General features: G+C 35.4%; 1 protein-coding gene across 1 annotated transcript in view; it reads right to left on the reverse strand.

The window, feature by feature from the left end:
• Positions 1-22,733, reverse strand: part of LOC149785920 (E3 ubiquitin-protein ligase rnf213-alpha-like) — a 427,433-nt gene that overhangs the window by 400,564 nt on the left and 4,136 nt on the right. Inside the window, exons 2-9 of the mRNA XM_089978087.1 lie at positions 18,783-19,200; positions 15,570-17,398; positions 14,966-15,024; positions 11,090-11,236; positions 7,664-7,872; positions 3,992-4,257; positions 2,821-3,083; positions 1,265-1,495 (exon numbers count right to left, since the gene is read on the reverse strand). Of these exons, the coding sequence (XP_089834213.1) occupies positions 1,265-1,495; positions 2,821-3,083; positions 3,992-4,257; positions 7,664-7,872; positions 11,090-11,236; positions 14,966-15,024; positions 15,570-17,398; positions 18,783-19,083 (3,305 nt within the window). The 5' untranslated portion in view covers positions 19,084-19,200. The remainder of the gene's footprint in view (positions 1-1,264; positions 1,496-2,820; positions 3,084-3,991; positions 4,258-7,663; positions 7,873-11,089; positions 11,237-14,965; positions 15,025-15,569; positions 17,399-18,782; positions 19,201-22,733) is intronic.

Genomic DNA, 22,733 nt, shown 5'->3' on the forward strand with positions numbered 1-22,733 from the left:
GATCTTGGGAAAGTTTGATCCAGTCTATAAGGCATGCAAATCTGAATACTAATAAATCATACACTGAATTATTGACAACCAATAGGAAAGCCTGCATGTAATCCAATTAGTTTTAAAGAAAGAAATTTAGAGTGTGTGTGTTTGTGTTTTTGTTTTTGTGTGTGTGTGTGCATCTGTGTCTGTGTGCATCTGTGATGCTTGACAATGTCAAGTAACCAACTATTTTTTGTTTGTAATAAATGCTTCATGTATTTCATTTTAAACTGGTTTGTCTGGAAGGCAATACACATCAGGTTTTCTTGCAATTCATTAAAATCTGTAGAACCAGTGGCATTAACAATCTTGTGTCCTACACTGCTTCAAGATAAATAAGGGCAACAACTTGTAAAAGAAATAGGAGAATGAAGTGATTTACTGATATGAACATATTCAATTCATGCCCATAATTCTGACTAACTTTCATGGCAGTCCATCAAAAACTGCAAGACCGTGCTAACAATCTTGTGTCAATCAATGCAGTCAGTCACAAGACAAAAGGGCAGTAACTCTATATAAAATTGCAGAGTAAACTGATCCGATGTGAACATCTTCAAGTGATGACCATAAAACTTACCAAGCTTCATGACAATCAAAAAGTAGGGGACTAATGTGCACTAACAAGAGTGTGTGCAGAATAAAAGGATGGATTGATAGACACATGGATTTCTATATAACCACACCTCTAAAGAGTCAGGAGTATAACAAAATGCATCGTCAAAAGGATTACGATGAAACAAACATCATACATCCACCTGTGTTTTATAGTTCTGTATGTAGACACTAGCAAGGTATGGCTGACACCTGGACATCATTAAGAAACCAGTTGTCTGTATTTGGATCACTGTGACCTTAATATTTATTTGTATCCCATTTCCTTCCAATAACAGCATTTGCTATCATAAAAGTTTGGTGCCATTATGTGGGGTGAAATTAAAGTTCCTTAAAAGAAAAAAAATTCCCCTTTAAGGAAATATGACAGTGACCTTGAACTTTGACCCAGTTATCCAAAACAAAAGTCATCTACAATGTTTGATTCAGAGGTACAACAGTGCAACAAAAGGTGGCAACTCAAAACCAGCAGGGCTTCATTTCAAAACATGTTTCACATCATAGGTCACATTTCATTATTTAAATGGAATACTGATTTTGAACAATTTTACAAGACAAACACAAAACAATGTGATTTACATATGTAGCCTGGCACTCTACTAGCATTAAGCCTTACATAAGCCAATCATCTGTATGGTTTTTGAATTTCTCCACTGGTTTTTTGATTGGTTGTATTCCCCACCAACTTGCATCATCAGCATCATGGTTGTCCTTATCAGATGGAACCTGGTATGGTCTCACATCCCCCGAGATAATATGAAGAAGGGGAATGCAGAACAGCCATGATGGATCTTTGTCCAACACTTGAACATTGTTGCAGAATTCTATCAGAGCCATTTTCAACTTCCTGTAAAATAATGTGTAAGCATAAGTACAAAATAGTTAACCTTCAAATTCTATTTATAATAGATAAGATGAAAAATAACCTTCAAATTCTATCTATAATAGATAAGATAAAAAATAATTTGCCTTTTGTCAGTTATGGATGCTGAATTCCAACATTATAGGCCACCAGTATAAGGTCATGAACTGAACATTCTAATGTTATTTTATGATTCAGGATGAAATGTTACTATAGGTATTTGTGAGTTTGTCCTATAATCAAATCTTTTCATAGGAACTGTTCATGAAGTCATGAATCGTTCATGAGAAACTTTGTTCATCATAGTTCATAAATATGTTCATGCACTTGTTCATGAATGATGATGACCCAATTTGTGAACGTTCATGAACTGTTCATGAACAGTTTGTAAAGTGTTCATCCATGAACAGTTCATGAATTCAATATTTCATGAACTTACCATTTTCAGTTCATGCATATTCATGAACAGTTCATGAACCTTTTAATGAACTTTCAAGAATGGTTCAGGAACCCAGTTCATAAACTGTTCATGATCATTTCACAGTGGTAAGCACAGCAAAAAGGAATTGTTCATGATCATTTCACAGTGGTAAGCACAGCAAAAGGAATTTTTCATGATCATTTCACAGAGGTAAGCACAGCAAAAAGGAATTGTTCATGATCATTTCATAGGGGTAAGCACAGCAAAAAGGAATTGTTCATGATCATTTCAGTGGTAAGCACAGCAAAAAGTCAACATGAATTGTTCATGATCATTTCACAGTGGTAAGCACAGCAAAAAGTTAACATCAAAGTTAATCTCAAGCTGGGTGTGCTTTCACTCCAGTTACATAGGACTCAAAGGTAGCTAATTGTGTCTTAAAATACAATCCAGATGTATAGGATCAGTAACAATAGATTTTTGTGTTTCTAAGATACAGTATCAGTATCAAGTCTTTGTTTTGTTACAAACCAAATATCAAACATAACCTGGCATGTTTTACATCTTTTTATCTTTTTTTAAAAATTCTTTCCTTCAACATCATCAATACCATCATCATCATCATGATCCACCAAAACCACTATCATCTGAATCTGATATTAACTCCATGGACTAGATAACTTATAGCAGTAACATATTCCTATCACAGCTAAAGATTCTGTTTCTATCTGGAAAAACTTTATCAATGCATGATGTTGTTGTACATTCATCTACACAAAAATGCATATTTCAACCTTTCTTCTAGTTTTTTTTTCCCCACAGATGGGTGGGGTAGGGGGATGGGGATGGGGAGAAAATGGCAACATTACAACAAAATGAATAAAATTACTCTTTGTCATTGGAACAGTAGCCATCCACAACTGCCAGGTCATGCAGAGTCCCTGTCTCATGGTGAGGTTGAAGCCATAATGATCTGGCCAGAACAGAGAAGTTGTGTGGAGACAGCTGAAATCTGAAGTGTCCAATCAAATTCAAGATCATAAGAGCAGTCTGCATCCGTCTCTCTGCTCCTCCTTGGGTCCCACTGTAACCAGTCATTGGTATCTCTGACTCTAGTAACTTCAATACTGGAGACAGCAGGACATCAAACATCTAAAAATATATAGAAGTAACAGAAGATTAAACATACCATCTGCAATAAGAAAGGTCAAGAGAAATGTTGGATGGGGCATTCAAGTTAACATGTCATGCCAAAATCAGAGCTATCTGGCAATAAGATAATATTTTGTCCATTAGTAAAGTCAGATCTAAAGTAATCAAAGAGCACAGGATAATTTGATGACATATACAGTTGAGATATCAACAAAATTCCACAGATCATGGCCTCCACATTTCATAAGACAGATACTGTCACATGATCTAAACAAACATTTTATTAATTAACAAAAGCAATGTGTCTAAAGGTGCACAGGACTATACAATGGAATGGTGTTTTCTTTCCAGATGAAATCTATCTGACAGAAATTGTGAGATGATAATTACTCCACACCAAAAAAAATGCTACACACCAAACTGCATCAGCACAATAAGCATACACCTTACTTCTTGATCAACTGCCATAATCAAGTACTTACTAAGTAACTTTTTGCAAATTAGCAATGAGACTCTTTCATTGCTTATCTAGTCATTAAAAGCACTGTACCAACTGGACTTTAGAAGAACTCTAGTGATTGTCAAGACAGCCTTGGGTCTGTTGGTTCATGTTTGAGAGCAAGGTGGTGTTCCACTAAGGTCTGCTTCTAGACCAGTGACTTGACCATCCAGGACACAAGAAAAACTGTAGTCACAGACCTACAGTTGTTAGACTTCATTGTGCAAACATCATAAAATAAAATTTTAAAACAACCTTTTACTTCTGTACCTCTGATTTTGAGGTATTTGTAATGTCAGACATATGTGCAGGCATACTGCTTACTCTGTTATTTTAAATATGCACCAATCATGGTAATGAGCAAACAGAACAAAATTTTAATTATTTGTATAATATTCTGAAAATGTACCTTTTTTCTAAATTCTTCATCTGATGACCAACAATGTGCATCAGTCATGTATGTTTTCTTTAGACCAGACAACAATATGTCCAACATCTCCAGTTTTTCTGCTGTCATGTTTCCAGTGAACTGTACTTCTTCTGGAACAAATATTTCCACTGACATTTCAGCATCTTTTGCCAGCCTCTTTTTATCACTTCCTTGGAATCTGTTCATGAACCGATCAATCATGCTTATATCTGGATTCATGATACCATCAAATCTGTGGAATTCTTCTGCAAGAAACAAGTCAGACAAGTATAAACAAGAATCTGATCTGACTTTTACTGCTTATATTCAAAACAAGGATAATTTGAACTTTTTTACAAATATAAATTGTCAAATATTCTGGGAAGTCTCAGTGAAAATTAAAATGCAAAAAAGCACAGACCCCAGGCTAATTTCATAAGGACTTAATATGCTTGAGCTTTTTCTAATTTACATGTCAAAATCACTTGAATCATGGTCAACTGGTACTTTTGGTAAAAGCTTCTCAAAGGCTGTGTGAAATATAGTAAAGCGGGAATAAAGGATTTCCAAATGTCCAGAATTGTAAATAACAGCAGAAATGTACTAAGGTAATTCATGTGTACGATCATCAGCACCCCAAAAAGAAAGAGTCCTTCAATGGAACAACTGACCAAAAAGAATTTCAGAAATTCACTTGAAATATGGTTCTTTTGATCTTTTAACTCCTGAAAACCATCTCATTATTCAGAAACTCAAAACCTGAAATATACTAAATTTCAAAAGAAACTTTTCTTTATGTTAAAATTAACATGTTCACAGATAAGTGCAGTGCAAAATCTTTGTCATGACCTTTGAACCTGAGCCTGATATAACTTGCCCATATACTGTCAAGAAAAATACCCACATGCTAAGTTTGATTTAATCCATAATTAATATTAAAAAATAAAAAAAATTTTGAACACACATCATTCAAGGTATTCTTCAGCTTCTGTCAAACCTACACTACCAGTCACCTATATATAGTGGCCACTTTTATATAGCTGTCACTTGTTCTCAAAGTCCATTTCCATTTCCCCCCATGAAAAAATGTCCTCTACAAAAGTCATGTATTAATTGATCACCTACTTTGTAGTCAACAGCAAGGTGTTTTTAACCAGTGATTTCTTACTGCTCTAAGCAGTAACTTGAGCATACCAGTTGTGTAAATGAGGCTTTTGTTTTCCCAGATAAACTGATGCATACACATGCCATATCTTGCTTATATTCACCATACTCGAGTTTTATCTGTTAGTGCCTAAGTTCTCCATTGTTATTTTCAGAATCTGAAAAAAGCCACAATACTGCCTAGAAAATTTGTTGTTGGGATAAGTACTCATGGTAAATCATCTTTCTTATAGCACTGCACTTTCATATTAAGCATGCATGATCATGGCCAAGTGAAGCAATAGCATGGGAAAATGGTCTGGCATTCCTTAAAGTTATGATAGTAAGTCAAACTTGGGACAAGCATACAAAGTCAAATGCCTGAGCTGAACATTGGTTCCAAATTTATTACACTATGCATAATCTAGCTTGAAATATTTATGTTGATTCCATAATGGGTCAAGCAAGAAAGGAGAGAAGTGTTCTCCCTTGTATTATTATACAGTACATATGTGACTGATCATTAAATTGTAACCAACGATATAAGCCCCTGTGTTCATTGTTAGAACTCCATCTAATTTCCTTATTTTCTATTTATAGTAACTGTACATGAAACAGTTCCAAGAAAACAGATGAGTTACTTCAATATGAAACAAACCTGTCACAGACTTATTCTATTTTGATACCTACAAACACAGAGGACCAGTCTCAACTGAAAATAAATGGCACCAGATACTAACACATTAACGCCTAGCGACGACTTAAGAGGGCAGTAGGTAATAGCCTACTGCCGAGTTCTGTAGCATCATGGTCATGCAAGTACACTAAAGTGGGTGGTATTATAGACAGGTAGACAGATGTAGCTCTACAAGAATACCACAAAATCTGGAATATCTAGTGGCACTACAAAATACAGATTTAAAAAATCTCGTTTTTTGGACCTGACTTTTTTCTACCCAAAATTCACCCATGGTCGAAATCCGATTTTGTAATTGGATTTTAGACTTTTTGGTCTCAGATCTAAGGCAAACTGGTATGAACTGCAAACAGACAGATGAGCCTTTGCAAAAACTAGGATAAGATGGGCATTTGGAATAAAGAGTGGTCTCCATACAAAAATAATGGCTCAGTTTAACTATAAAAAAAATAAAAAATAACAAAAATCCAACTTTTACCTTTCTGCTCATGTGCGAGTCAAATAGCCAATGAAAAATGATGTTTCTAACACAACTAGGCAGTTTGTTATTGAAAGATCACTGGGGATTTGGTGTTTTCGAGTATACTGAGAAATAGCTTTCAAAATGTGTTTCCTACTCGATTTTAAGGTGAAAATGACAAAAAGCTCCAGGGGTTAATGTGTTAAGACAAACAGACTTTATCGATGGGACTTTTGGATGTTATATGACTGAAAAATGTTAGAGGAGTGGGATTTTGTTAAACTTAAAAACAGTTGCATCTGGAAAAGGACAAATCAATAGCGCTTTACCAATTCTGAAATAAGAATTTGATAGTGATGTAATATAGCAGGCATTTGTGGACTTAATGACCATTCATGAAAGTTTGCCTACTTATACTGAGTTTTATGCATAAATAATTTATCAATTTTTTTTGTGTCTAGACTCTTGTACTAATTACTAATCCACATGGATTTAACCGATTTGTGACAAGAATTTTAACTGCAGATTCTGGTAAGTAGCAAACATAAATGTACGTTTTTCATACATTTTTCTGTAATCATGGCATGTAATAACCAGAATGCTCTTTTATGCTCAGATTATGCCCTTTTGCCACTTACATTAGTAATAATTACACTTATACCTCTCTTGGGGGTTGGCATGTACGAGCTCTACAACAAAGCAGTTCAGGTTCACATTTAATATAATTTCCATTTAACTGGGTAACCAGGTAACCAATCATTAGGATCAATCATGTCACAGAATGAATTGTTGTAGCTTCATAATGATTAATTTCAAGTATTAATAAACCCATCAACATTTTTAGGAAATGGAAGCAAACAAAGAAAAAGCAACCAGATCCTTCATAAAACTTTTCTATAACTGTGCCCCTGACCCCAAATTAAAAGGGGTGAGCCATTGTGAATTGTTTCTTTCAATTTTTCATCCAGGTTTATTAAGTACTTGCACAAATAATTTTGATAATGTTAGCTTTTGAAATAACAACAGAAAATTCCTAGGTCATTATGTCTAATAAATACATAAAGTAATTATTTTACATGTACTTTAACTGTCAAACCTAACCATGCAAGTCACGGGACAAAATATCTGTAATATACCTGAGGTGCTGACATGAGCCATTTCATTTTGAAATTGAATCAGGTTAGGAAACAATCTGCCCTGAACAGATTTCATGCATGGTGTCAGATTTGTGTGCCAGGGCATCTATTTTTTTTTTTAGAAACAACTGTGTAACAACTAGGATTTGAACAAGAAGTGAAAATCATGGGAATGATCATCTGAACAAGTTTGCTAAATAAAAGTACGATCTTTGTTAAAACTATGTTCAACTTACTTTTGTTCATCCATTTTTCTTGGAGATGAAAATGTCTGTAATGAGTCGATGACATCCAGCCTGATTTGTAGTAGTATTCTTCAATTGTCATCTTACTTTTATCTTTCTCTTCCTTAAGGACAGCATATCTGTAGTAAACTCCTTTTGCTATAGTTATTTCCCTGCTCAATTTTAGACAGATCTGCATTTCATCAAACTCCTTCACATGTCTGAGAATAAACATTAACTCATCATTCTTCAGTATCCATTGTAGTAGTAAATACCATAATCAGTATAATGACTTTTGTTAAAAATCTCTTTGTAGTTTAAGTTAGGATGAGACAATAAGAACATTTCCCTGGTGCTCTACTGGCTGAAAAGAATTTCTAGAAATTCAAGATAAGACTATTTCTTCTTTGAAATGATGACTGTTGAAATTATCTGATTTTACTCTATCAAAAATAAGAGTTTCAAATTAACCACTCTGGCAATCATGTTGAATTCAAGATCTGCACTATTTTCATTTAACTCTTTACCTCATAGAGTGTATGGCTTTTAGCCTCTCAATACACATGTAGCAAAGTTACCCAGTGCAGTGCACGATAAATAGAACACCTGTTACCTATTTGACTCCATACACATAGGCCTGCCTGTTAACTGTTATGCAGTGTAGTGTATGTTACATTTAACTGCAATTTTAACCACTTTACATTTTTGGTACATATCTATTATGTATGGAAAAACTAACAGTAAAGTCTGATTGTTATAGCCATTATTGTTATTTTTCACGGAAGAATTTTTATGTGCTTTTAAATCTTGAGAGAATTCATTCACCATCAAGTCAGTGAAGCCATCTACATCACTAAATCATCTGAATTTGATAATTTATAAAAACTAATTGCTGCCTACATCAATATCAGAACCTTTACCTAAGTTATTGAAACTTTCATAGTCGTGATTCTAATTTTGAAAAGCAAGTAAGTACTGAACGAAATCTGCGACTTCCATTCTGGAGAGTGGAGAATACAACCCAGTTACTTTAAATAGCAGATTTCAACCAGATCATAAACAGTAACCACATGATCTGACGTAAGGTCATTCACAGAAATGACTGTAGTATCTAAAAGGGGGTTTTCCCCCGAGGTGGCATTATGAAAACCTGCTCAAAATGGCTGATGTTTACAGCAGGCATCAAAATGTGCTTCCATGAGAATGGTGTAGAGGTGTCAAAGGGCGCTTGTATGCGAATCGAGTGGAGACATCCAAAGGCACTTCTATGTGAATGGAGTAGAGGCATCCAAAGGTGCTTGCATGAGGTAAATGGTTAAGATAAAATAGAAATCAACAGAAGTCTTCTGGTGAAACCCCATGTGAATTTCACCATCCATTCAGAAGGAGAAGCAATAACAAAATTTTCACAATGGCTACCATAGCAACCACATAGGATATCACATCAGCACCATTTTTATTTAGGAACACTAAATATAATAATAAATCCCTTGGTGAAATGCCCATATTGGTATGATCATCCATATAATAGTAATGTAAACAAGATTTTCAAAATGGCCACCATGGCAGCCCCAGTGGATATGAGACTGGCACCATAATCTTTCAGAACTAAACAGATATCATAAGAAGTGTTCTGGTGGAAACCCTGTGTCGATATGACTTTCCATTAAGAAGAAGTAGCAACAAAATAAAGATTTTCAAGATGGCTGCCATGGTGACCATATTGGATGTCAGATCAGCACCATTTTTTTTGAGGATCAACAAATCAAATGAAGTCTTTCAGTGAAAACCCATGCTGATATAACATTATCTTCAGAATAAGTAGTAATAACAAGATTGTAAAGATGGTCAGTGGGTTAGCCATACTGGATATACAAACAGAACCATTTTCATTTAGGACATCATAAGAAGTCTTTGAGTGAAGACCCTTTGTCACTATGAGTTTCCATTCAGAATGATTAGCAATAACAAGATTTTCAAAATGGCTGCCAAGGTGGCTATACTGGTCAGAAGATCAGCATCATAAATAGCCTTTCAGTAAGTAATAGTAATAAGATTTTCAAGATATGATGACTGTATTGGAATTAGATTGGCAACATTTTCATTTAGAGGTAAGAAAACGTCATAAGATGTCTTCTAGTGAAAACTCCATGTCAATATATCTTTCCATTCAAGAGTAGTAGCGTTAACAAGAGTTTCAAGATGGCCTCTGTGGTGGCCAGAATGTATGTCTAAGCTGCACCATTTTCAGTTAGGACCAACTAGACCATGGGATGAATGTTTATGTACAGTTTCATGGCAATCCTCTAAGTAGTTTAGGAGAAGCAGTGATAACAAACCTATGCTAAAAAACAGAAAGAAAATATGTGCTGGATGACAGACAACAGATCACAGACTATCCCATAACTTCTTCTGGTCTATGACCAGTAGAGCAAAACCTTTGTGACTTGTTATCTAAATCAGAATATAATAAATCTTCACAAGTTTTCTGAGAATATTGTGAATATTAATACAACAAACCCCTCACTATAATGAACCTAACAATTACAACTTACTTTATAGAACAAACACCCACACTGGACCACAGAGCATGCTTATACACAAGGTAAATACTTCATTATAATGAATGAATGAACTCCTTGTTATAACAATTTGTATCATCTCAACTCATTTGTTATTGTAAGGGACCAATGCACAAGTGTAAATATACAGTCAAGCCTGTCTACAGTAGCATCCATGGGAAAAGGCAGAAGTGAAGTTTGTAGACAGGTGACCTCTGAAGGCAGGTTCAAATTTGGTTCATGGCAAATGCATTGAATGGCATTAACACTATTATTATTAGTAGTAGTATCATTATTATTATTATTATTAGCAGCAGCAGTATTATGCAATCAAGATACATGTATTTAGCATAGCTATTTAGCACCAAAAAAAAATAACAATAATAAAATAAGTTCTACACAAGATTACTGTATCATCATTCATGTATACTTTCTTTGCACTTTTAGTCACATGATTTTTGTCTAACTCTGGAACACAATGGCATTTGGTGACCTATATCCACAATCTATACATTTTTCAGGGTTAAGAAAACACACTTTTATTAACATCTAACCCAAGAACTGGAGTCCTTCAGAGACCACCTGCTTTCGGATATGCTAACCAAATTTCATTTGTCTACCCTGAGTGCTTTTGTGCAGATAGGGGCAAAGACAATAGAAAGTGTGGTGTGACTTAAACTGCAGTTTCACTTTTGTAGTTCTGTTGTGAATGATTTCGTTATGCGTTCGATCTTAAACTGTTACACATAATAAGTATCACAGGGTATATGATATATGTATGAGAGAGAGACAGACAGACAGACACACACATATACACACACACACTGATGATTGACATAAAACATGATAAAATACAATAGGATATTAGCTGAATTACCTAACATGCACCATATGATTGTCATTTTCGTCAAAGTCTCCAAACTCTTGAAGTTTTATCTTGATACGTACTTTGTCCTTTTTGGGATCCAAATTAAAAGCAGGTGAAACCAGAACATGAAAATAAACAGTAATGTCATTTTTATCCCTGCAAGAAAAAAAAAGAAACAAATTATATTTTCCTTCCCTAAAAGCCAATGTACACTGTATCCTGTAAATCTACATATAGACTTGTATACATGGTACACAATAAAAAAGAGCAATAAAATAAAGAATTGGCATCAAAGAGAAAAAAGGTTTCACCAACTAAATTAAAATCAAATACATGTTACATCAAGGTGGGAGCACTTCTTTATTAACCAAAACTTTTGGGCACATTAAATTCCTTCTACTGGTAACAAAGAAAATCAAACAAAGGCACAAATTAAAATTATTTTTAGTATCAATCAAACTATCTTCACATTTTTTGAGTGTAGCATTGCTGTATACAGTCTGAAATTAATAAAATGTATCACAAATATTTCAAGCTGATTTAACTTTTCTCTGGCTTCTTCAAAATAAAGATTAATTATGGACAACCAGAAACTTATTAAAACATATTTTGGGAATGTATATGATACCTGAATTCAATTTTGAGGAATTTAAACCAGAAATATGCAGTGTTAGCCTTAATCTAATTAGCTTTAAATATCACTAAATTGTTCTTGGCAACAAAAGTAATCAGACAGTCCACACTGGATTAGAACTGATAAACAGTAGCAGTTGGTTCTTGTTACGCCATCACTAAGGTCAAAGTTCTATGAGAAAAATACTCTCTGGGCTGTCCCATCTCCCCAGCACAACTTTTCTGATGTCTTGTAATTAATAATTAGGATAGATCACCTACTGGAGTTATTTTTAAATAATATCAATACTTTATTCTTCTCTACATGATTGTGTATATCCCCAATCCACATCTTATCCCCATTTGCACATATCCAAACCTGGTCCTAGATCAAAGGACTAAGGAAAAAAGAATTTTAAAAAATATTCTACAACCAATGTACATTTTCAAACAAGCTACTGAATTACATCATACACAAGTCAAATAAATCAGCCCCCCAATATGCCAGCAAAATACAGGTTTAGGGAGTGATTTATTGTACAAACAAATGCACGTGGCATTCGTTAAACACGTGTCAGTAGATAGGCAGTATCACTACCAACACTTGTGACCCCACATTTTCAACACAAATGATGAAATGACAGATACACTTTCAAATTATGAAAGTTCTATAATACAAAACTCCTCCTTGGCAAGTTATGAGTTTCAATGTGACAACAGATAAAATAAAGGAGTCAAAATAGAAATATTTATATTATTTTAAAAAAATTATTTTCTACATTTAATCTTTACAGCCTCTGGTGAATAATTCTCGAAGGAAATGAAAATGTATATACAGTGTGATACCGCTTTAGCACGTTTCATTATAACACAAATTCGGATATAAGATGGTTTTGGCATAGCTCCTGAAATTTTATATGCACATACTTTTCTCATACATGAATTTTATTTTTCATAAGTATAAAAGTAGCATGTAAAAAGTGTATTATCATTTTTGGCTAAGAGAGGATTCTAATGTAAGATGATCATGGCATGGCTCCTGGAATTTAATATACATGTTTTTATCTTGTAGATGAAAAACAAAATTTCTTAAAGTACAAAAAAATAACATGTAAAAAGTTTATTCTGGGATCATACTGGGCTTTGCCATGTTGCAAATTGTGATTTTTTATTTTCCTTACTGGCAACAAAATATACCATCTGTTGATTCCCACCCCCACCCCCAGAGGCACCAGGAAAGGAAGCTGCAAACTTGATATAAAATGCACTGGAATATATATACTGTTAGATAAACAAATTTATTGTTCATATTGACTAACCACTTCAGCAGTGCATTGTTATATCATAATCTGGGCTGAGAACTGTATGCTGTAAGATCTCGGCATTTTTTTTCTTTTCTAATAGCGGAGATCAACTGGATGAGGCATTATCTTGTTTTGCATCTTTCAGATGAAATATTATCGAACTATTGGCGCTCGCTAGTAATTAATATATTTATTTTGACTGACCTCTTTATATGGATAGTAAGTAAATTCCTCTTCTTTTTACTGATGGAATTAAATCCTAACACATATTTTTTCTGTAGTAATCCCTGTCAGAAAAGAACACGTGTATTCATCGTCTGTTGGCCTCTTTTAAAAAATTTCTGATGAATGCGTTGAAGGCAACATCATTCAAACACCAGAAATGTCACCAAAAAACAAACAAACACAACACAAAGCAAAAAAAACAAGCCCAAGATCTACTTGTTCATCTGTCTATACTACCAGGACTAGCCACAATCAACCAACTTTTGAAAACAGGAAAGAAAACCTGCTACAATCAACCAAATGACAGTTCATTCCTTTTGTTTTTTAAATGAACCCAGAATAAATAGTTTTGATGAAACTTCAAAGAAAACCAATCAACTTTAAAATACAGGTCCTTCTGTATAAATAGTAAGCAAATGAAAAAATATCAGCCTCAGTCAATGTTCTAGAATTATTTCATGTTGTTGTTGTTGTTGTTGTTGTGGGGTTTAACGCCATTTTTCAGCACAAGATAGGCTATACATGGCGGCTAGTATTAATGGTGGAGGAAGAACCTGGGACAACCCCGGAAAGAACCACCGACCCACGAGAAGCTACTGGCAAGCTTTCTCACATACCCACATAGGCCGAACCTGAGACTCGAACCCAAACAGACAGAGCTGAGATGGCAGTGATCCGTAACAGTGAGTGCTTTAGACCACTCGGCCACTCGGGGCCCCCTGTTACTTCATGTTGCTGCCGCAACAAGGAACAGATATATCTAGTCCTCCAAAGCTATCCTTTACTGGTAACTTCAATAACACGTGCACAATTAATCAAAGAAAGCTGACTACAATCTTCAATAAAATAATTAACCTTTCATCAAAGGAAGTCAGCACCAAAGTTAAATAAAAACAATGGAATTTGATAGAATGTTGCATTTTCCAAAGTGACTGGAAGACATTTGTTGTACCATGAAAGTTTCACTTTTGCAGGAAAAAAAATGATTATGGTAGCTATCAATGGTGGTATAAAATGCAATTAAATTTCTCATCTTTTGAAATCATATACATATGGCTGTCAATTTAGCTGAAGATGCGCTATCTCACAAAGATATTTGTTAAACTTTTTTAATTTGTTCAGGTTTTCATTTCCCCATCAATCACCTCATCCCCTGGGTAGCCTTGGCAAGAGGTTGCAGTCTCCAGCTGGCCACAATCTAGGCCAATTAAGAACATGTACATGTCAACAGCTACAGCCATGTGCTTCTTGTGACAAATTTAGTGAATTGTTATATGACATAGATCAAAATGAGGACAACCATTTTTTTTATACATACATGTTATTTTTATGGATTTGAGTCATATATAAAGTTTACAACATGTAATCTATACTCAAATTCATGGATTTATTATATGCATGTACAGTACTTAATGGATTATGGATTGTACTACACAAATGTACGTTGTCTATATACAAGTGTTTTTCAGACTAGTTTTTTGTCTTCATTTAATCAAATACACATATTTTGCACCCACTTTTATTACCCCCATTCCCCTGCCCGCCATATTTTAGGTAAATGCATCATTTTCATCAGCTGACTGACTCGGTTGGTTATAACATGGTTTGGTCTATAACACTGGGGGATTCTATGGACCCCAACTACCATGCTACAGCTGGGTCACACTATATTGACTTCTTGCAAGAAAATGAATTGTCCTTTTCATACTAAACATATCATAAGCTTATTAAATGTTTTACAAACCCAATGTCAGGAGTTTCTATTCTGGTAGTGCCTGCTATTTCACAGTTTTTGTCTTTCTCCTAGAAAAATAACATTTAAGTTATCACAACAGGAAAATAGATTTGATTCCTAGAATTCAAAAAGTTCAAATAAAAAATTTAAAATTGAATATTATAAATCAACAATACTTAAAGTATCTACATCTTTCTGATTATCAAAAGCAAACCATAAGCTAAGCAAAACAAAATATCTATAATTCTGAATGAACATATAGAATTTTAAAGTACCTGAGGTAAATTAAAATGATGAGATACAGTGAAGTTTATCCCCTCTTAAGCTAACTAATTATTAAAAACATATGTTTCCCTAACTAAACTTGGTAAAATCATAATTTATTTTGAAATGTAACATAATGCCAAACTAGAGCCATTAGCAGTGAGTCTTAAACAGAGAAAATTTGAGGAAGGGTTGGGTATCCAACAATAATGGACCATAACTTGAAAAAATTAAAATTTACAATCTGTTTATCAACATGCAGAAAGTCAGGAGATAAACTTGAAACTAATGGTTTCTCATACAATTGGTGGACAAAAACAAAAGTATGAAAAAATGGGTCATCACTCACTGGTGATTTTGTACTTCCACCTAATTCCTCAGTCTTCATAGGCCCTCCTTTAACTGATTCAGTACTTCCAACTGATTTCTCAGTCTTCATAGGCCCTCCTTTAACTGATTCTGTACTTCCACCTGATTCCTCAGTCTTCATAGGCCCTCCTTTAACTGATTCTGTACTTCCACCTGATTTCTCAGTCTTCATAGGCCCTCCTTTAACTGATTCTGTACTTCCACCTGATTCCTCTGTCTTCATAGGCCCTCCTTTAACTGATTCTGTACTTCCACCTGATTTCTCAGTCTTCATAGGCCCTTGTCTAATCGATTCTATTCTTTGATCTGATTCCACAGTCTTCACAGGCCCTCTTTTAATTGATTCTGTACTTCCACCTGATTCCTCAGTCTTCACATGCCCTCTTTTAATTGATTCTGTACTTCCACCTGATTCATCAGTCTTTATAGGCCCTCCTTTAACTGATTCTGTACTTCCACCTAATTTCTCAGTCTTCACAGGCCCTCCTTTAATTGATTTAGTACTTACACCTGATTCATCAGTCTTCATAGGCCCTCTTTTAATCAATTCTGTACTTCCACCTGATTCCTCAGTCTTTATAGGCATTCCTTTAATTGACTTTGTTCTTCCACCTGATCCTTCAATTTTCCTTGGCCCTCCTTTAATTGATTCTGTTCTTCCACCTAATTTATCAGTCTTCAAAGGCCCTCCTTTAATTGATTCTGTTCTTCCACCTAATTTCTCAGTCTTCATAGGCCCTCCTTTAATTGATTCTGTACTTCCACCTAATGTCTCAGTCTTAATAGGCCCTTCTTTAACTGATTCTGTCCTTCCACCTAATTTCTCAGTCTTCATAGGCCCTCCTTTAATTGATTCTGTACTTCCACCTAATTTCTCAGTCTTCATAGGCCCTTCTTTAATTGATTCTGTACTTCCACCTAATTTCTCAGTCTTAATAAGCCCTTCTTTAACTGATTCTGTACTTCCACCTAATTTCTCAGTCTTCATAGGCCCTCCTTTAATTGATTCTGTACTTCCACCTGATTCCTCAGTCTTCATAGGCCCTCCTTTAATTGATTCTGTACTTCCACCTAATTTCTCAGTCTTCATAGACCCTTCTTTAATTGATTCTGTACTTCCACCTAATATCTCAGTCTTAATAAGCCCTCCTTTAATTGATTCTGTACTTCCACCTAATTTATCAGTCTTCATAGGCCCTCCTTTAATTGATTCTGTTCTTCCACCTAATTTCTCAGTCTTCACAGGCTCTCCTTTAATTGATTCTGTACTTCCACCTGATTCATCAGTCTTTATAGGCCCTCCTTTAATTGATTCTGTTCTTTCACCTAATTTCTCAGTCTTCATAGGCCCTTCTTTAATTGATTCAGTACTTACACCTGATTCCTCAGTCTTCGCAGGCCCTCTTTTAATTGATTCTGTACTTCCACCTGATTCCTCAGTCTTTATAGGTCCTCCTTTAATTGATTCTGTATTTCCACCTAATTCCTCAGTCTTCAAAGGCCCTCCTTTAATTGATTCTGTTCTTCCACCTAATTTCTCAATCTTTATAGGCCCTCTTTTAATTGATCCTGTTCTTCCACTTGATTCCTCAGTCTTCACAGGCCCTCCTTTGATTGATGTATCTAGTTCATTCCATGCTTCTGCTGTAATTTCTGAAATAAACGCTTCTCCATTTTGATCATCTATTTTCTCTCCTAGGTCTTGAACTGATAGTTTATATTTTAGAACAGGTCTTTCTTTCAAATTTGATTCATGGGACTTTCTACTGAGATCATCATCATCATTCTTAGCATCTTGCACTTTCTTGTCTGCAAAAGACGAGAATATATGCAAATTATGCATCCTTTCAATTACATCTTCCATTTCAACATCATTACTGTTTCTTTGACTACTTTCTCTTAACTCCAGATGCAAATTTATCATCTCTGTCTTCACATTCCATGATGCCTGCCACTTAACTAACAAGTATAAGCATTTTAAAATTAGATGTTGCAGACATAATGCTGTTTTGGCAGCTTGGTCTGCTTTTTCATTACCTTTAATACCAATATGGATGTGTAACCAGGAGTATACTATAATGTGATAGGTATACTGCCTGGTATGTTTAATAGTAAGGCAGGTCAATACTGGGTTTTCAAACTAACTAACTTTTGTGGAGTGACTGATGTATTGATAGTGAATCAGAGAGGATGATAGAGTTTAAAACATTTTTGGTATTTCAAGGCAAGGTCAGTATTGACATTAATTTTGTAAAAATACAGATGCAACATTTGTCAAACAAAGTTTTGTAGTGTGATTTCCACTAATGAAGGCTGCAGCAACCTTTTCACCATCCTTTAAACCATTTGGTAAAATTCTTATGTAGTTCTTAAATTTGGAGAGACATTCCTTATAAGAGGTACAAAAAATGGACAGATTTGGGTTGCTTTAAAAGCCAAGAAGGTTTTACTGAAACAAAGAAGTTTTGGACTTTTTAATGATTTTTTTTGTCCAGGCAGGAAGATGTTCTAATGCGAAACATAGGACAAACATTTCGTTTATTTTGGTAAAATGTTTTGTATATGGGTTCAAAAAAAAGACACAGAAGCAGGGTTTAAAGGGTTGGATCTATAATTTAAGGCATACTGACAAGATAATTTTTCTTTCAGATGTGATAGAGTGGCTCGTTTGCTTCAGCCAAAAAGATTTCACATGGGGATGTCCTAAACACTCCCAAAGATAGTTGTACTGCCTGATAATTAATTTGGTCAAGCATCTTTGAATATGACTTTCTGAACCATAACAATTCAACCACAGTTGAAAGTTTCAAACATGCTTGAATCCTGAATGGCATCAATCCTATTCCATGCTTTGGGAGTCTGATCATGTTTTGTATACGATACACTTTGACATGGCCAGTATTCAAGTTTTAAAAGCCACTTGCCAAGATACATGCACCTTGGATTAACTATTATGCTTGTCAATAAACAAAATCACAAATGTCAAGTGGAGAATCTTAAAATCAAACCCTGATTTTCTATTCATGGAAACACAGAAAGACAAAAGAACAGAGTTTGTCACTTGATGGGCTGGAGAGGGAAGAGTTTTGAGACAGAGGCAAGCAGACCTGGAGGAGTAGGGAGCCACTTTGCGAGAAAGGTGCATACATATTATACAGGTGGATAGAAAAATTGTTTTAGAGAGATAGATAACCTGTTTCTCCAGTAGGCTTTGGAGTTCCACATACAGTGTACTCCTTGTCAAGTGTGCTGCCACATAGAGATCCATCTGTTCTCTTGCTACAGCAAGTAACCCACTGCAGATCCACTTTGATGTCACATTTCTTACATAACTTGAAATCATTTTGATTTTCTGCCCTGCAGGGACTTCCATCTTTCAATTTTCCTTGACAAAGAATGATGTTTTCCTTGACCTTAAATTTATGTCTACATTGGGAGCAGAAGGAAATGTCTTCCCCTGTCACATATTCTGCACCACACTGATCACAGCGCATCTTTCACTTATAAAAATGTCATATTTAAAAGGTGTTAGGTAATGTCCACTCATAAATTTCAGTATCCTCTACTAAGTACTGTTATACAACAGTACTCTGAAGTATAGTCTGCATTCACTGAAAAAAAACAAGAAAGAATATGTAAAGTATAAAATAACTATATCAGATGTCCCCTGCCCCTTTGGGTTACAGAATAAGCCAAGATACACCATCCCACATGTCATAAGAGGTGACTAATATAGACAGGGGCCACAGTGGCTGATTGGCTAATGTCCAGATGAAGAGGTGACTTGTCATCGGTGAGTCAGAATTGCATTTTGGAAAAATAAATAAGCCCAACTAGATTAATAGATTGACAGATAGATTGATAGATAGGAAGATAGGAAAATTAACAGTATAACTGAAAAAATATACTTGTATTACTGAGAGGAATATGGTGCAAATAAATTGACAACTTACAATTTGTTCTAATTAAATCCAGAATACCTGACATTTGGAAACCATTTATATGATAACTCCATGAATTCAATCATAGGTCACAGAGTGGTATAAAAATAGATCAGTATGATCTGATTCACAATTAATTCCACACATCTTACCAAAAAAAAGCAATGAAAGCTAAGTCCACATTTTTTTAAATTCCGATTATTCTATATAACTGTCCCTAAATAATGTCTCCTGTACAAAGTCCAAGAATTCCTCCTCATAGTCTGATAAAGTTTTGAAATCCTCCATCGTCATCTAGTAAACTTTTGTAGTCTAGTCATCATAAATACCACTGACTCCCTTTCCTTGGCCTCATATATATTTACTTATGTAGAGACTGAGTTTGGTTTTCATAAGTAAAACTTTGATTGCACAGTTTATGAAACCTATTCAAGGTTACCACTGAACACATGCCAACTGTGTGGCAAGATCAAATACACACCTTCTGTTACTTACCACAGAACAAGTATCACTCATGGCTCAAACAAAGGGTTATCATAAGAAGCAAAGATATTAAGGTCAAACATTTTAGGAAGAGGTAGAACTCAAGGCACTAAACAAGTACATATTATAAGCGAGGCTTGATCAAAAGGATTGCCAACTTAAAACCAAAATTAGTGCCACTTTTACTGAAGCCAAGGGCTTATTGGGCACCGGTAGAAAATTGCATATGGTAAATGGCTACCTAATAACTCATGTTATTATCCAGGTTATTATCAATGGGTGGGTACCTAAATAATTGGGTACCCTTTCACAGCTCTATTAAGTGAAGAGTGGAAGTCTACTTCTGGATGGTATCTGAAAAGGTCATTTTGTCAGCAATGATAATCAGTCCCAAGGAGAAAATGCCTTCACTCTGGTGAGTTAACAAATAAATGTAAATGGAGGAGAAGGTAATGTGAGAATGCCAACTGTGGCTTTCATCACATCCTACATAGACAAATGATGTGATGTGATTTGATTTTTAACGTAACTTTAACAATTTTTCAGTCATATCGCTATGATGTCTGCAATGTGGCAGTTTATAGTGATGTCTAGCACTGGGGCATCATGCCGCAGACATGTAGCATGATGTCCCACCCAGTCACATTATCCTGACACCGGGCCGACCAGTCCTAATACTAACCTCTTAATGCTGAGCGCCAAGTGAGGCAGCTGTTAGTACCGTTTTTGTAAGTCTTTGGTATGACTTGGCCGGGGATTGAACCCACGACCTCCTGCATCCGAGGAGGACGCTCTAACCACTAGGCCACCGGAGCGGTTTTGACAAATGAATTAGACAGGATCAAGAGGAAGCATTAATCACTCAAACCTCATGGGCATTACTGTTCATGAATGAAAGGTACCTATCAGGAAGGGACTGGTAAGCTCTCTTGATAGTTATTGCAATCCACCTTGAAATAGTGGAAGCTGAATCATTAGTTGAACCTTTAATGGAAAGTAAAAGATACTTTCTACCATTTCTTCTCTCTTTAGAGGCTGCTTGATAAAAATATAAAGCCCAAGCTGGACAAAAAGGTCTATCCTGATCATCCACAGAACAGATACAACTAAGGCACTCAATTTTACCTATCACACACATCTCACCTCTATCATCCACAGAACAGATACAACTAAGGCACTCAATTTTACCTATCACACACATCTCACCTCTATCATCCACAGAACAGATACAACTAAGGCACTCAATTTTACCTATCACACACATCTCACCTCTATCATCCACAGAACAGATACAACTAAGGCACTCAATGTTACCTATCACACACATATCACCTTCTATCATCCACAGAACAGATACAACTAAGGCACTCAATTTTACATATCACACACATATCACCTCTATCATCCACAGAACAGATACAACTAAGGCACTCAATTTTACCTATCACACACATCTCACCTCTATCATCCACAGAACAGATACAACTAAGGCACTCAATTTTACCTATCACACACATATCACCTCTATCATCCACAGAACAGATACAACTAAGGCACTCAATTTTACCTATCACACACATCTCACCTCTATCATCCACAGAACAGATACAACTAAGGCACTCAATTGTACCTATCACACACATCTCACCTCTATCATCCACAGAACAGATACAACTAAGGCACTCAATTTTACCTATCACACACATATCACCTCTATCATTCATAGAACAGATAAAACTAAGGCACTCAATTTTACCTATCACACACATCTCACCTCTATCATCCACAGTACAGATAAAACTAAGGCACTCAATTTTACCTATCACACACATATCACCTCTATCATCCACAGAAGAGGTACAACTAAGGCACTCAATTTTACCTATCACACACATATCACCTCTATCATCCACAGAACAGATACAACTAAGGCACTCAATTTTACCTATCACACACATCTCACCTCTATCATCCACAGTACAGATAAAACTAAGGCACTCAATTTTACCTATCACACACATATCACCTCTATCATCCACAGAAGAGGTACAACTAAGGCACTCAATTTTACCTATCACACACATATCACCTCTATCATCCACAGAACAGATACAACTAAGGCACTCAATTTTACCTATCACACACATCTCACCTCTATCATCCACAGAACAGATACAACTAAGGCACTCAATTGTACCTATCACACACATCTCACCTCTATCATCCACAGAACAGATACAACTAAGGCACTCAATTTTACCTATCACACACATATCACCTCTATCATTCATAGAACAGATACAACTAAGGCACTCAATTTTACCTATCACACACATCTCACCTCTATCATCCACAGTACAGATAAAACTAAGGCACTCAATTTTACCTATCACACACATATCACCTCTATCATCCACAGAAGAGGTACAACTAAGGCACTCAATTTTACCTATCACACACATATCACCTCTATCATCCACAGAAGAGGTACAACTAAGGCACTCAATTTTACCTATCACACACATATCACCTCTATCCACGTGTGTTCAAGTCTCAGCTCAGTCAACATGGGTATTGTGAGAATGCATGATAGTAACTTTCTGTGGGTGGTTCTTCCTGGGTTCTTGCACCACCAAATATAATGGCCATGATACACAACCTATCATATGCTAAAAAATGGTGTTAACCCCTTAAAACATACAGGCCTAGATAGGTAACAT

This window comes from Sinohyriopsis cumingii, chromosome 12 (assembly GCF_028554795.1).
Source record: "Sinohyriopsis cumingii isolate HCF-2022 chromosome 12, ASM2855479v2, whole genome shotgun sequence".
Lineage (NCBI taxonomy): Eukaryota > Metazoa > Mollusca > Bivalvia > Unionida > Unionidae > Sinohyriopsis > Sinohyriopsis cumingii.